The sequence below is a fragment of the Chionomys nivalis genome, chromosome 7 (genome assembly GCF_950005125.1).
Source record: "Chionomys nivalis chromosome 7, mChiNiv1.1, whole genome shotgun sequence".
Taxonomy (NCBI): Eukaryota; Metazoa; Chordata; class Mammalia; order Rodentia; family Cricetidae; genus Chionomys; species Chionomys nivalis.
The window spans coordinates 88,285,052-88,301,936 of NC_080092.1; the positions used below are offsets into that span (position 1 = coordinate 88,285,052).

General features: G+C 44.3%; 1 protein-coding gene across 6 annotated transcripts in view; it reads left to right on the top strand.

Moving 5' to 3' along the window:
- Helz (helicase with zinc finger) overlaps nucleotides 1-11,046 on the top strand; it is a 153,132-nt gene extending 142,086 nt beyond the window's left edge. For all 6 annotated transcript variants that reach the window (XM_057773581.1, XM_057773578.1, XM_057773583.1 and 3 more), the window contains 2 exons: nucleotides 2,758-3,010; nucleotides 3,832-11,046. In XM_057773581.1, coding sequence (XP_057629564.1) covers nucleotides 2,758-3,010; nucleotides 3,832-4,166 — 588 coding nt within the window. In that variant the 3' untranslated portion in view covers nucleotides 4,167-11,046. The remainder of the gene's footprint in view (nucleotides 1-2,757; nucleotides 3,011-3,831) is intronic.
- Nucleotides 11,047-16,885: the final 5,839 nt, after the last annotated feature.

Below are 16,885 nucleotides of genomic sequence, written 5' to 3' on the forward strand. Positions count from 1 at the left end.
GTCCTTCATGCCAACTGCCAATCGTGGACTCCCTAGGCTAAAGGCTACTGTAGGTGTCCTGCTCTAGGCGCAGGCACAAAGCCCAGGCTGATTCCTCCCATTGGGAAACAAGCTGAGACCCACACCTTCATCCGAGTTTATTCTTCTGAGTACCCCCCCTTAATCCTCAAGCTTCAGTCTGTATTAGAATATTTTTAGCTCCCCACCCCAAAAAAATGATTGACAAGAGGAAAAAAGAGAAGACACTGGCTACTGATACCAGGAACAAAAGTAACTATGTCACTATCATGTAGGTGTCTTTGCAAGAAAGTAAGAAGGTTGCACACAGTTTTCAAGAGTGTAGGTGAGATGGGGCACGTCCCTGAAGTCCACACACTTCCAAAAACCTGGAAGCAATGCAGAAATGTCATAGGCATGAACATCTGGCTGTTAAAGACTAGAATTTATGGTTAAAACACTTCAAGAGAGAGCTCTCTTGGACAAGAATTGTTTCACTACTGAATTTCTCCAAATATGTAAAGAAGAAGATTTACCAATTATAATCATTGCCAGAGAATGGAAGGGAAAATTTGTCAGTTTATTGCATAAAGCCACCATTACTGTTTCCAAAGCAAGACAGAAACAGTACAAAGATGAAAACTATAGGCTTATTTCTATGGCAAGAATGTAGCTATCTTCAACAGAACAGCAAATTGAATTCAGCCAGGCACGAAGAAGAGAATAATACACCATGACCCCGTGCAGCTTATCTGGCTGGTGCAGTATTTGAAAGTAAATCAGTGTGTAACCTACCATGTTAACAGTCTGGGGAAAAGATCACATGATCATCTCAATAGATATCTCCCCTTCTGAAAACAAAAACAACCCACCATCCTCCTTACTCCCAACCCACACACAGTCACACAAACTTGAAAGAAACTTGCACCTGCTGCAAGGTGTCTGTACACGTCCCGCAGCCACCAGTGTGGTTAATGGGAAGACTCTGCATTAGAGAGAGGTTAGGAGATTAAGTCACAGTGGTACACACCTCAGTCCCAGCTGAGGGTCGCTTGAGCCTAGGTGGTCAAGACTAGCCTGGGCTACGTGGAGAGACTTGTCTCCAAAAGAAAGATGGGAAAGCAAAGGGGGATGTGGAGATTGATGAGCAATGAAAAGGAACAAAAGAGGGAAGGGAAAAAGAAAAAAGGTAGCAGGGTAGAGCGCTTGTTGGAGGTTGCAGTCAGTGAGTTAAACAAGGAAATAAAAGTTAAGAATTGAGACCAAAAGAATGAAATGGTCCTAACCTTATTTGGTGTATAAGCCATTTTCATTTGCTGTCCCCTCGCCCATAGCCACCTAACCTTTGAGGAACAAGTCTGATGAAGATAGCCTTCCACACGTTCACCTTCGTGTATGCGATAGCTGAACCTATAGACCTTGTTTATTTTTCTTTCATTGTATTTATGTAATTTTCAGATAGATTCCTGTGTCTCCCCATGGTCTATACTGTTGGTCTAGTTGCCTGTTAAAGACAGGGCTTATGAAGTGACCGTGCGCAGTGTTCTGTGTCACTGGGCTCTTACGGTCTGCTCTCTTTGAGCCCCTGGCCAACATTAGTGCATTAGCATTCACATATAAAGGCTGGAGAGTGTGATCCGTGCAGACAGCAGCAGGGCGGAATTCCCAGGATGACAATTAAAAGACACTCCATCTTCATTTCAAGAGCTAATTGTCTTCCTTACAAAAATGACTGCACAAACCATTTGATCAGTCACTCAAGGGTTGTCTGGCCTGGAGAATGAACACTTCCGAGGGGTTGGCTTTCCTGCCTAGCACCAAAGGACAGTAAAACAGTTGGCTCTTCGCAGGCACCAGGAGCCACCCTGAACAACCTCCATTTCTAGCTTATTAGTACTTTCTGTAGTCCCAAGAGGAAGTGGATGCTGGAGGTGACCCATTATGTAGATGAATTTCCTAGGAGGGTTGACCAGTTGCCCAAGGTGACACTTGTAGGTCTAAGGCAAGACCTGAAATCAAGTCCTGCTGGCCAGGCTCTAGACAGGTTGTTCTGTACTGTCTGTCATTGCAGCTGATATCTAGTACCTACCACAGTCAGGCCAGAAGGAACTGGAGAGCCCCAACTGTCACTACGTCTTGAAATTGTGGGCAAATAGCCCTTTGTCAGGAAGCCAAGAGAGTTTGGCTTGCATACTTTTAGGAAATTTAGAGAGGAGGAGATACATGTTAATTGGCTTTTAAGCCTGTGAAAAGACTATTGTGGAGAAAGTAACGAGTGTTCCGTATCAGCTGATTAACTGGGAGACAGACGGTGAAGTCAGTAAGGAGTGCTTATGCTAGAGAAGACGGATCTTGCTGGCGGGGCTGAGCAGAGCAACTGAGTAGAAGCTGGGATGCCCAGTGGCTCTGGCCCAGCTTCGTGGGTCGGCTGACTTGGGACTCCTATTCATACCCAAGCTCTGCTGTTCTCTGGAATAGCTATTCCAGAGAATGGCTTTATATGTGGCTTTATAACTAAAGACAGCTGGGCACAGGACCACATAGGGAGGGACCGTCCAAAGATAAGTTTCAGGCCCAGGTTTCCTGACACCAGGTTGGAGTACCTGCTGCATTTTAAACGGGAGAAGCTGAAGAGGAGAGGGCCCTATACCACGGAAGAGAATTTCCTTGAGAATCTGTCCCTGCTCTGTGAGGATCCGAAAGTGATACGGGAGTGGGAGGAGGCGCTCAGACTCACCACGCATCCTTTTCTTTGTGTAGTATGAGCCCAGAGGACCTGGTCGGCCCTTGTACCAAAGAAGAATTTCATCTAGCTCAGCCCAGCCTTGTGCGGAAGAGGCAAGTGCTCCCCAAGGCAGTCTGGCTCAGGGCAAAGAACTGCAGGACCACAGCCGCCCGCCTGCTTTCAGCTTCCCAGCCCCTGAGTCCTGGACTAACACCACCTCGTCTACCCCCTACCAGAACATTCCGTGCAATGGACCCAACAGGACTGCTCAGCCCAGAGAGTTGATAGGTAAGAGGAATGGGTGAGTTTCTAGAAAGCCTATTTTGATTCCTCAGTGCCTCAATATTTATGGTCTCTTTCCTGTCAGTCCTGCCCACGTGAAGTCGCTCAAAAGCCACTGTGTGCTTGCAAGGGTGCATGGGTATGCTCTATCTCCCCTCCCCTCCTTCTCTCTCTCTCTTTCTCTCTTAACACACACACAGACACACACACACACACACACACACTAGTGTTATGTAAGTTGTAAAAGATTGGAAACAAAGCTATGTGTTGATGGACTGTACCACTGCCTGGGAAGACAGGTGGAAATGCGATGCTTCCATGTTTTCCCCTCTCATCACTCCATGTCACTTAGAATGTAAGAGCTAGGTATACGGGTGCACACCTGCACCCCCGCACCAAGCAGGCCAGGGAGGAAGATTAAGAGTTCAAAGGAAGCCTAAGCTACATCCTGAGATCTCATTTGGAAAACTAAAACATTTCAGCGTAAATGTGTATTACAAGAAATGGGAGTGTCTGTAGCGGGTAGACCCGGTGCCCCTGAACCAGGTTTGCTGCTGCTACAAGCGTGTTCTGGTTCACAGTAGCCCAACTTCCCAGGCAGATAAGTGTTTATCTGTCAGCACACCTTCCGTCCTCTGTTGACATTGGTTTCTGTGTGTTAGCTCCTTCGGTGGGCATGGGTGCTCTTTCTCGGTGATTCTTAAAGATGGCTGAAGCTATGTGTGCTTGAGCTAAACTGCCCTTGCTTTCTCAAAGACCGAGGAACCCGTGCGCAGGTTGCGCTCCTGCGCCCCTGGTTAAACCCTGTTACTGTTCTCTGTTTCTAGCCCCACCCAAGACTGTCAAACCCGTTGAGGATCAGCTGAAGCCCGACAGCGCGGAGGTGTCCAGTTCCTTCAACTACACGGTGCTGCAGCACCTCGGCCAGTTCCCACCCCTCATGCCCAACAAGCAGATCGCAGAGTCGGCTAACAACAGCAGCCAGCAGAGCCCGGCAGGGAGCAAGCCTGCCATGTCCTATGCCAGTGCTCTGCGGGCCCCGCCCAAGCCCAGGCCACCGCCCGAACAGGCCAAGAAGGGCAGCGACCCGCTGTCCCTGTTCCAGGAGCTCAGCCTGGGCAGCAGCCCGGGCAGCAACGGCTTCTACTCCTACTTCAAGTGACCGCGCTCTCAGAGTGTTCAGTTTCTATTTGTTAGTAGAGTTGAGGTGGCAGGCTCCTCTGTGTGCAGCCCTCTGCCCAACGTTGACCATGCTCTCAGACCCTTGCTGCTAGACCTGCGCCTAAGTTTAAAAGTATATCCCATTATTTTGCATTTTTGATGTGAGTCAGAACTTTGACAGCTTTTATGTAGAATAAAAATATTTTTAAATTTGTGTATTGTTACATATGTTTGCATCAAGCTAGCAGCTAAGAGGTTAATTGTGCAACTATAAAAAAAGAAAAAGAAAAAAGTTTGTCTAAAATGTATTTAAAAAGAAAAAAATGTTAAGTAGCATTTACATTTATTCGATAATATTACCATACGCTGGGTTTCTGTACCAGAAATGGCCAGTTGATGTACAAATGGATGTTATTTTTGCTTAAATTCATTTAAAATTTTTTTTAAATAAAGGGGCAGCATCTTCTAAATACTTTATCAGTTTTTTTTTTTTTTGTGACAGGATGCTGCATTCTAAAACTTTCAGAGTTTTAGACTATCTGTGACATGCTGTTTTCTCCATCAGTGTAGGGTAGAGGTCAAGGCCTTCTTTACCCATGTATTCTATATGCCACTGGGTTTTGAAATGTGAAAAAAAAAAAAAAAAAAAAAAAAAGAAAGCAAAAGAAAAACCCACAAAAAAAAAAAAAAAAAAAAAAAACCCAAAACCTAGTGGCATACTTAGTTTTGGTTTGGTTTGTATTTTTGAGAAGCAACACTTTTAGTTTGTCTTTAATGTTAATTTGATAGTGTTTTTTTTTTAAACAAATCATGAAGCTGAAAAAATTTTAGGATTGTTGGTGCTTAGTAGACTTGATAACTATTTTAAAACTGCGTGAATTTAGTGAGACAAAACCTTCTTTCTCATTCTGCATGTGTAATGTTTGTAGCCTGGCCTCTCCTCCAGGGCAGAAAGGACTGTGCCGACTAAAGGTTTGGCTTTCTTTTCCTCCAGTGAAAAATCTTGGTACCTTCTTTGATGTTTACATTAAGATATGACATTACACATGGCAAGTCTAAGATATTTCTAGTTGTTCTGTTTGAGGAAGATCATTAAAGGAAACTTTCTGTTTGTCCAAAAATCGATCAAATCTGGGGCATGTTTCATATCTTTTGATTCTTCTGAAGTTCCCCCTTGAACTCATTAACAGCTGTCTGCAGTAGTCCCCAGCCTGACAGTTGTTTCGGGTGACGTTGAGAGGGAGGAAGAAGTTTCTGTCCTTCTCATGTGTTCTTTAATGCATTTGAAGTAATGAATGTCATTGTTTCTGACCCAGTAGCTCTAATTTTATATTTCTGAGATATCTTGAGACTACAAGATTTTTTTTTCTTTTTAAATTAAGATGAGCCCAGGGGATATTTCAGAAGAGCCCAACCTTCCTGGTGATCATTCAAGCATAGTTTTCTGGAAGGTTATTTTGATAGAACATTTTAAACTGGGTTGAAAGTGACAAGGGGAAGGTAGAATTACATCTGTATGACTAGGAGTTAGTCTACGGCAGCCATCTCCAGCCATTGTAACTCCCAGACAATGTGGGATAAAAGGCTGCCTTGGATAAGGACTAGCCAACTCCAGGATCAATGACGGCCACCTCTCTAATTTAGTTCTCTCTTTGTGCTCGGGACTGAGCCATTGCTACCTGGCTTCCTGTCTCAGACTGAGCACCTCTTTTGAGGTGGCAGATGTAGACCTACAAACTGGAGATATGTTGATGGATATTACACATCACAGCAGGGAAGTGGAGCTAGTGGGCCAGGGTACCATGCTCTGTGCGTAATGTGACATCCCCATGTATTTTGGGTGTGTTTTAGGCTAAACAAGACAGCTTTTGCCACAGGACTGTTTTTCTAACTCTGTGCCCAAACAAGAAGTAGGACTCCCCCATGATGAAGCTGTCCGTTCCATCGTGATAGCCCCTGCCCACACACTTGCAGACCCATAGGACAGCAGCACACACTGGGCAAGTGCTCAGAGCCATTTTGCTAATTCAGATGGAACTATGCTGTCAACTCCCAGTTCACCTCTCGTCAGCGGAATATTGCCTAGTTTTCTTTTCTCATACTTGAAAAAATATCAGTTTTTAAATTATTTATATTTAGCTAAAGTCACCTGTGCTGTGCCCTATCATCTTATAGAGAAACACTGATGGTGGGATGCCTGGATGAGGAACCCATCAGGTTGCAGTGACATTCTCTAAGTGATTATTTCTAAGAAATGACACTAGCTACTTCCTAGGTGACTGTCTGAGTGTTCCCATCTCTTCCTTTTTCTGCAGCAGGTAGAGGATTTGTTTCTGTGTTTTCATGTTTTGCATACAGTGGGTGTTTGAACCCAGCTCCCTCCTGTCTTCCTGTCTCGACTCAAAGGAGCCTATCACTTATGCCCAGCATCTTGTAACAGTCTTCAGCAGTCTTACCAGAACCATTGTGAGTTCTCACTGCTGCTCTTCGCTGTTACTTGGGTATTTTGGCAGGGTTAGTTAGTGTCATGAAATAGCTTATTTCACTCATTAGATTCAACTTTAGAGCTCAGATGGAACATACATACATACATACGTGTGTGTGTTGTATATATATGTTTGTTTACATACATAAACACACCCCCCTTTTTTTTTTTTTTAAGAAAACTTGATAGCTCTGTGATGCTCTTTTCTTCTGGGTGGATATCTTCTGAGGTCATTTTATGATTTCTTTCATTTCTTTGTTTTTTTATCAGTGGAGTTTCGTTGCCCTTGCCAGTACTGTTTTTACAGTGCACCACAACTTGAGATATTTCTTTTCCCTCCTCTCTCCCTCCCTCCCTCTGTCCATCCCTCCTTCATCTTTTTCTTTCTTTCTCTTTTAGGTGATAATTCATGCTAAGTTTGGTCCCCCTTTCCCTCTTGATCTAAAAATGGATACCTGTTGAATCTGACCAGCCTCATTCCTATATCATGGATATTTTCTGGTGTGTTTTCTTCAAAGAAGCCCATTCTAGCTCTGCCGTTGCTAATCATAACATCTTGTCTTGATCAGTCTGTGGTTAATTACTGACCATTCAGACTAACGACCTCAGTCTTCCTGGCCTTACACAGACATGCTTTCTGTGTGGGCCGCCTTGCATGCGGAAAGCATCCAACTGCCTGGTGTGGGTTATTTTTGTATCGTTTCGTTCTAATCAAGATTCTAGGATGAGTTCAGGTTTGGTCTGAGCGTCAACTGATCTTTTCTGTTCAGAGAACTGCAGGGTAAGTAAGTTAAGCAGAAATCTTGTGGAATAAGCATTACCCAATTAAACACAGCTGTCTCTTGAGCCTATTTAGGGAAAAGGGTTCCTTGTTTCCGAAGGCACTGCAGTCCTGAAGAAGCTAACTGGCTTTAACCTCGAGCCCATATGTTGCGTTGTATTGCCCTAGTGTAGCCGATGGTTCTGTTGGATCGGTTTCATTCCGAGAGCACAACTGAAAACCTAAAAGAACGTATCTCTAGCCACTATGACTAAGGGTCAGGGTGTGTAAACAATTGTAGGTTAAATCTGAGTATTTCAACTGTTGTCATGGAATAAGTTAGATTTCCTTAAATAGTTGATTTTTAGGAGATGCCCATGTGTGAAAAATGCCATGCGTGAAATCATTGCGTAGTGGAGAGTTTTGTTAATAGAAAAATTCTATAAAAATGTAAGATTCAAACTTCCCATATAGTAAAACATATACATTACTCTTTTCAAATATTACTAGACTGTTCATCCTTCCCCACCCACCTTCCCCACTTCCTCAGAGTTCAGCTTGCCTTTTCGCAGTAAGTCGACAATGTTTTTCTTGCCTTCCCTTCGGCAGATGGAAACCGTGCTTCTACCAGAAGCAAAAAAAAACCATGCAGGTACACATGTCTTGGTAGCTCTGGCTTGTCTTCTGATCGCCGTTCAGACTGCCTAGAAAAGAGAACGGTGCATTGGCCACTTCTTGTTCCGAAGATCACTTAGTATGTCCCCCATCATCGTGTGCCCAGACAGAGCTCACATCACGTCGGTCTGCAGGGTGCTCACATTCCCTTTGAGACTTGACAGCAAGGCTGCTAGATTCACACTTGCCAGCTTGATCCCTGTTTAATATGCAATCCCAAGACCGCTGGGGAAGGGGGGGATCTTCACTAGAATTTAATGTCCTACTACGATATCAGGAAAGTGGCATTATGTCATTGACTCTAAGCTAGAATATCAGGTTAAACCGGTGTAACATTCAGACATTCAAACCTACTAAAAATACTCTTCTGCTTTGGAGTGATCTTTAAAGAAGGCCTCATCGAAAGGGAGGTACCGAGGAGAATCTAGACATAGGCTTGTGAGCCACAGTTAAATCCCAGCCCATTTCTACAGTGGGAGCCTACAGCTTTCTGAAGTGAGTTTCAAGAAGTAGCCCATGTGTCTTGTCGTTTCAGTCATGAGCGTGGTAGACCAGACTTTACTTGCAATTTGTTCAACAGAGAGATTTTATTTTGATACAAATATTAAACATAAAGCATAGTAAGTTTTATATAATTCTATGAGTTCATTAAACAATATTATGAGATTTTTCAGTATGTTTTAGGGGGTCTTTTGGCTATTTCTACCTCATATGAGGTCTGTACTTTATTTAGCATACTAGCATGTGGTTGCCTGCCTTAGAATGATGTATGGGAGGGGAAATCAATATTACCTTCTAAGAAATTTTGATTTTATGGAATATTGTTTTAGTATTTTAATGTTTGAAAGTGAAGGGGGAAAGGGTGGCAAATTACATATAGTGATAGCTATTTACATACAAATCTGTCATATTTTAAGATTTTGGAATTGTGAGCAAGATAGAACAAAAAGAAAAGAAAAGAAAAGAAAGTGATTGTGAAACTGAATGGCCTCAGCTTCCCCTGGACGGGTTGTTGACGTACAGTAGACCCCTGTCCCCACCCCCAGGGGGCCCACCGCAGCTGTCCAGGGACCCCACTGGTCTAGAGACAGTTGGAGCGTTTTCCATCTCTTTACTCTTGGGTCCTTTTAATAATTCTGATCCCATAAGTGGCCCATTCATGGAAAAAGCTCTCTCTACCTTTGGGGTCTCTGCCGCTTCTCATTAGGGTGCAGGGGCTTTCATTTCTAGAGTGAGTTTGTCATTAGGGGCGGAGCTGCCTGGCTGTTATCTGGAAGCTGTGCGTTTGTGGGGTGTGCTTAGAGTCAACCTTGGTCCCTGCAGTTGGGGACAGACTTGTGGAAAGAAGCCATCGGGTGCCCCGAGAGTGCATTCGCACTTATCGAGGCTCTTAGTGCTGGAGTCCCTGTCCGAGGGTGGCAGTGACGTGGAGCATCAGAAACATAGTCCCCGAATAATGGAGTCTAGAGCTTTTAATCCTTCTTCTTCTTTGGTATGTGTGTTGGGGGCTAGGGCAAAGAATTTACTTTCATATTATATGTTTCTCAGGTTAACAAAGTTATTTGGGTTCTCTGCCATGCCAGCAGTGGTAGGGAGAACATGGGTATTGTATATGGCGGAGAAAAAGCAATTGTTTCTGATTCCCTTGAAGAACTCTGTATGTTTGCGGAAGAGTTGAGGGAAGCACACCACCTCCATAGCATGAGTGGCCCCTAAGTCATAGCAGACATGGGTGAGCAAGTTACTGTTGAGAAAGAAACTGCCTACAACAGAATAAACCTGACAGGTCTTTGGATATTTTCACATTTGTGTGTTGTGTTTAACATTCAGCCTGGGCTGCAGCTCTGCGGGTATTGGGCTCCGCTTCTCTTTTTTCGTTTGGCTTTGAATTTACTGTTACTAGCAAGAAAACAAGTCTATGTTTAAGGTAATAGAGTGTAGAAAGGCATAGGCGTAGAGGTATAATCCACAGTGGCCATCCTAGAATGCAGTTTTAGAATTCTTAGCCCCCAGCACTTACTCCCTGAAAGGTCCAGAAGCTTTAGCTGCAGGTTGCTGGCGTGCCCAGCACACCTTCCTCTGTGCACTCCCAGCTTATGAGGGATTTTGGTTTATTTGCGATTTGTCTTGCATGATACCACTTTGTATCTTTCAGGAGGTCCAAGGACTCTTTTGTCCTGGTTAAAGTCACAGAATGTCAGTTACAGCTGAGACTGTTTCTCAGTAACACCCCTTCCCACACACACAGAGGAAGGGTCCTGTTCCTATAAATCCATCTATGAGACATTATATACATCAAGTACTGTATTTGGTCTCTGTGCCAGCCATCTGACCCAATTCTTTGAAAACCATAAAGGTGACAGTTATATGTAATGCTAGCACCCCTGGTGAATAGAGTGGTTCAAATACTTTCTCTAAATTATAATGCTAATAGGGTTTTCATTTTACTAAAGAGTCCTAATCGTTAGTGACACAGGATATTTCTAATGTTTTTTTAAAAACTACAATTCTCTAAATGTGGCCAGTGGTGGATAGAGTCATGTAGTAGACTCATTCTGGGTCATCTCTTGGAAAAACCTTTGTGAGGGAGATCACGTAAAAAGCACCCTGGTCCATGTCTCTTGCAAGCACCACTTATGCAGCATCTGGTTACACATAATATCTGGCAAAAGTAATAACAATGACTACGTTTCTTTGCGTTCTATCATACCTCATGTGGGAGGCCCTAATACCTAAAGAGTTTATTCTTAAAAGTCAAGATAATTTTGTATCATAGAGAACCCCAAAGCTGTCCTCCAAGGCTTTTCTTTTCTCCTTCCCTTGTCTTTCCTAACTTGGTTTTTGGAATCCCCTTAGCTTCTGCTACTTCCTTAGGACATGTTTTGAGCCCAGGAGTCTATGGTGTGATCATTGTCAGTGAAGTTCTTTTGTTTTAAAAGATTCACGGTAACACAAAATGTATTTTACTGCTACAACTAAAATGTATTTATAATAAAATACCTTTTTAATAATTCGGAGCGTGTTTATCTTGTGTGCACTTTCTGTCTTTTCCTTCCATGTTGAAAAGGGTTGGAGCCACGAGCACACACAGAAAGCCGTAAGTAAAGCTCATGGGAAGGAGAGCCCACTGTCAAGAAGGAAGGTTGTGACTTTACAGAGAGCTGTGACGGAAATCACTGACTCAGCAGTAGCAGAAAGCCTTTTGGGCATAAGTAATGTCACCTGGAAGGTTAAAGGCAGCATAGAAATGATCTTCAAGGTGTCAGTTTCTAAGTCAGGATTTATTTATTTATTAGCAAATATTCTGAATTACTCTTAACAAGTCTTGTAGTCATTAGTACCAGGCCTGTGTGGCTCGGAATTTGAGAGGTCATTAATCTAGTATATGCTGATCTATTAAAGAGGGGCTGGTACTACACCTCACAATACATAGAGAATTGCCCCGAACCCATCTTGTTCCTGTTGGAGAAATGTTTATGTCTGTGGCGATGCAGCTTTGAGATGCACCAGAAGGTTGCACAGTGCTCCCCGTCTCATTTTTCTGTTTAACACCCCATTAATGTGGTGCCCCTAGTCTGGCTTGAATGTACCATGCTTCGGGGCTGCCATTGCGAATGACATGGCTGGTCCTTTCCAGGGACAACAGCTTATAATCCATTGCACTGTTTCTATCTTGTTAAAAAATTTTTAGGTTATCTTTTGTGTGTGAGTGTTTTTACTGCATGCATGTTTGCACTATGTGCCTGGTGTCTGTGGAAGTCAGAAGAGATTATGGGATCCCCTGGGACTGGTGTTATAGATAGTTGTGAATCACCATGTAGGTACTGGGATCTGAACCCCAGTTTTCCGCAAGAGCAGCCAGCACTCTAATCAATGTCTCCTCCATTGCAAATAGACAATTTGATTTATGCTGCTTAGACAGGATGGACACCTACCTCTGAATTTTAAAAAAGAAAAACTGGCTTCTTCCACATAAGTGTGGTGGATTTGGAGACTCCTGGAGCTGTGCTCTCCGCTCTGCAGAAGTAACCCAAGGCCCATGATCAGTGAATAAATGCAAGGGTGACTCCGAGGTGGTTCCTTTTAGCAGGCATTGTGAGTGGTTAATCACCAGCTTTCATCTGAATGGCAAGGTGAGAAATCCCACAGAAACCAGACAGAAGGGAAGGCTGCTGGGCTGGCATGAGTGGCGCTGCCACTGCTCTTGGTAAATCTAGAACACTCAAGCAGTCCTTAGCCTGTTACTGACCCTTCTGCTTGAATTACATGGTTTTGTCTCAACCAATCCACTCCCTGTTAGATAGAAATCCTTAGGATTTGAGGAATTGGCCATCGCATGACCTTTCATCCTGTTTATCCCACCAACAGTAGCTGCCTCCCTTTCTGGTCTAAGCTATTCTCTGAGCACCCACAGTGGTTCTCCAATACAGCATATTTTATTTTTAAATTATATTTTCACTTTGCAGTGCTGGCTGGCTTGGGACTCAGTACATTGTCCAGGCTGGCCTCCACCTCAGAGATCTGCTGTCCTCTGCCTCCTGAGTGCTGGCATTAAAGGTGTGTACCACCACATTTGACACCACACATGTCCTGCATTTTTTAACATGATGTTTGAAGAATCCAAGTTCTTTTGTTTTAAAAGCTCTGTCTCTCCATGTATGAGAGACAGCAAATATGTGTGGGAGTGCAGGGTGTGAGTGCGAGTGTGTGCGTGCTACTACATACATGTAGAGATCAAAGGACAACCTCAGTGTCTGTCCTCACCTTCTCCCTTGGAGGCATTCTCTAAGTCTCAGGTCCTTCTGTCCCATCTCACATCCCACCATAGAAGCACTGAGGTTACCGATGTTCACTAGAGCATTCGGCTTTATTTAACTGGGTTCTAGGATCTGAACCCAGGCCCTCACTCTTCATGACAAGCATTTTACCCACTGATGTACCTCCCCAGCCTCTACTAACTCAGTCCCCATGACCGGCTCCCAAATCTTGGTCTGGAATAAGAAACACCCCCAGCCTTCACAGACCACTCACTGAAGGGACCTTAGCCCACTGGAACATGTTGTAGATGGAGATTTCTGTCCTGCCCTGTCCTGCAGTCATTCAGTCCCAAAGAAACACACAGAGGCCTAAATTAATTATAAACTGTTTGATCTATTATCTCTGGCTCATTATTAATTAGCTCTTACAACTTAAATTGACCCATACCGTTTGTTGGTGTTAGCCACATGTTTTGGTACCTTACTCAGTGCAACTTTCTCATCTTCCTCTACAACTGCCTGGCGACTGCAGACTGAGCCTTTCCTCTTCCCAGAATCCTTCAAGTCTGGTCGCCCTGCCTTTGCTTCCTGCCCGGCTACTGGTCAATCAGCATTTTATTGCTAAACCAATGCGAGTAACAATCTTCACAGTGTACACATCAATGTGAGTAACAATCTTCACAGTGTACAAAAGCATTGTCCCACAGCAGCATGTGACTCCAGCAGGCCTTGCATTTCTCCAGTTAACCTCTGCATTGCTAAAAGCCACTAGATTACATTCCTAAAGCTAGCCCCAACATCTATTCCCTTCTTTGGCCACTTCCTCCTGAGGCTGACCACCAAGGTCAAGCTATCAAAGTATCAAAGTCCAGCAATCAAAAGCCCCCTTTGGCTCACCTAATTAGCATGTCCAATTAAAATTAAACACCTCATCCTAACATGGGGTTCCCTCTTGTACCTTTTTCCATTTTCCTATGTGCCACGTCTGTCTCCTCTCTACCCAAAGGCTGTCCTTTGTTCTTCCTAAGCAAATATGCCTGCCCCCTTTCCCTTCTCCGTCTTCTTCTATCTTCTGTCTTTGTTCCTTATCCCTGCTCTCTGTCCCTCTGGGGCAAATACATCTCCTTTGTGCTGAGGACTTGGTCTTGGGGTCCAGAGAGGATACTTTCCCTTTTCCTCACCATTTGCACCCCAGGAAGCTCCTGACTTGCTTAGTTCCCTACTTGGTCTTGGAACATGCCCTTTCAGTCCCTAAAGCTACTCTGGGATGCTCTACTTACTAATAGAGACTAGGCAAATTCTACCTCCCCAGGCTCCCCAGCTTGAACACCGGCCCCTTCCTCCGTGCGTGCAATGAAATCTCCGTCTTTGTATTAAGGTGAAGAGCATGTGAGCTCTGGACGGCAGAGACGGCAATCCTTCAGGAGTGTTTGCTGAGTGAAATACCAAGGTTTAGTGGGAAGAGCAATTCAAAGATATCCTCCCCCACTCCACTGGCCACAGTGTGGCCAGATGACAGCCCTCTCAACAAGAGGGATGACCAGGACTGAAGAATGAATAGAAAGCTGTGATGTTCCTACTTGCTCCATGCAGCTTCGAGTGGTGACAGCAGTGGTTAGTTCCCCAAGCCATTTTCTATCATACTGGGTGTCACAAAACATTTTCTTTTACAGTTTCACTGTGGTTATTTTTAATATTTTTATTATTCATTTATCATCATAATTTTTATTATTATTTTGGGGTTTTGAGACAGGGTTTCTCTGTAACTTTAGAGCATGTCCTGAAACTAGCTCTTATAGACCAGGCTGGCCTCAAACTCACAGACATCCACCTGTCTCTGCCTCCCGAGTGCTGGGATTGAAGGCGTGCGCCCCACCGCCCGGCAGTTATGCCAGTTTTGATGGGCCCGTGGTACATACCTATCATGATCATGCAGAGCTTTGAAAACGGGATGAAATCCCCCCTTTGTCTGCAGCTCTGGCTGATGTGGAATCCACAAAGGAAGGGAATTAACTTGGCTAGAAGCTGCAGCTTGTAAAACCTACGGTCTAAGCCCACCCTCGGCTCATTAAACCTGGTGCTCTACCAATCGATTTAAACATTTTCAGGAGACAGTTGCTAATCCCCCAGCATGGGCTAAATGTGGGGAGCTGATGCGGAGGAGCCCGCGATGGACTCTGAGGGTAGATCTGGCTGGCTGATCACACGGAACCCCAGGAGAAGGCAACTTGGTGGTGTTTGCTCCCTAATTAAAAAGACGGGCAGATGACAAGCTGTCTGGATGTGGGTGGGTGCCTAAGAATATGGGTCAGAGACCTTGCACAGGACTCTAGAAATGTTCCAGTTAGTACTAAAAATGCTCTCCCTCTCTCTCTCCTCCTCCCCTCTTCTCTCTCCCTCTCCCTCTCATGGTCTTGCTATGTAGTCTAGTGTAGTAATAGGAGCGGTGGGCTGCTTCCCTGCCGCCCCAGCTCCCACATGGCTTCCCGCCACCCGGTTAGCTTTCCCCGAAATAATTACGTGGAAACTGTATTCTTTTAAACATTGCCTGGCCCATTAGTTTTAGCCTCTTATTGGCTAGCTCTTACTTATTGATCTAACCCATTTTTAATATTTTGTGTAGCACCATGAGCTGACTTATCAGGAAAGATCTCAATCTGTGTCTGCCTGGAGTGAGAGAATCATGGCGACTACCTGACTCGGCTTCTTTCTCCCAGCATTCTGTTCTGTTTACTCCACCCACCTAAAGGTTGGCCTATCAAATGGGCCTAGACAGTTTCTTTATTAATTAACCAATAAAAACAACAGATTAAAAAAAATCATTCCCATATCAGCCCAGACTAGCCCTCAAACTCTTGTGCCCCTGACTCAGTCTCCCAGATGCTGGGTTTTATAACCCATGCGCCACAATGCCCAGCAAGCTTTGTTTTCTATACATGGAGTCAGGTGAACTCAAAGAGAAATAAAGTCACAGGAATAGGGGCGTTATCTTTGTTCCTGATGTTTCATAAGGCTAACCAGGAGTGATTGCTCTAGCCCGAGGGCTTTTCCAAGAGATGATCTTGTAGATTCAGTCTCCTTAATTCTGTAACCACGTTTAAAGCAAGGTTCCATAATCTGGGACAAAGTCACAGATGACTGGAAAGTGGTCATCAGTTAGACCTTAGCTTGTGGGAGCACCTCTGTTTCTGAAGGTGTTAGGTCTGGACAAGTATGTCCCATAGACCCATGGGCTAATGGCACAGTCCCAAGCCTATGGTACAATTGAAAGTGGTGGACTCTTTAAGAAATGGGACCAATTTGAGTCTTTATGTCCCTGGGAGTACAACATCGAAGGAGATTATGGGACTCCTAAGGAGGTGAATGAATCTGACCTGATGTGTTGTTCCCCGACAGGTCTAAAGTGAAGGGGATAATCAGCCATGTGAAGCCTCCAAAACTGTGCGCCAAAATACTTTCCTCTTTATCAGTTGATTTGTCCAAGATATTTGTTATAGGAATGGAAAGCTGACCAATGCAAGGTGAACCTACATGCAATCTAGGACCAAAATGATTCCTGTTGGGTTGGCTTACTAACAGGGTGGAGGATCAATTGTTTCGAGGAAGAAGAAAGAAGAAGAAGGAGAAGGAGGAGGAGGAGGAGGAGGAGGAGGAGGAGGAGGAGGAGGAGGAGGAAGAAGAAGAAGAAGAAGAAGAAGAAGAAGAAGAAGAAGAAGAAGAAGAAGAAGAAGAAGAAGAAGAAGAAGACTGTGATCTAGTATAATTAAAGGTGGCTTTGGCTTTGTACCTAGGTCAATGCTCTTGGGAAATCTGTCTGTACTGAAGGCTTCAACTGGTGTGCTTCAGCTTGGAAAGAATTCTATGAATTCTATCTTGTATCTATGGGGCCCTAAGTTCCACTGTGGAGAATGCAACTGGCTCAGTCTTATTAATTGTGTGTGTGTGTGTGTGTGTGTGTGTGTGTGTGTGTGTGTGTGTAGAATCCACAAATAAACTATCACTACAGTGGAACCTTTGAGAGCTTTGCCTTGCTGGGCCAGGCT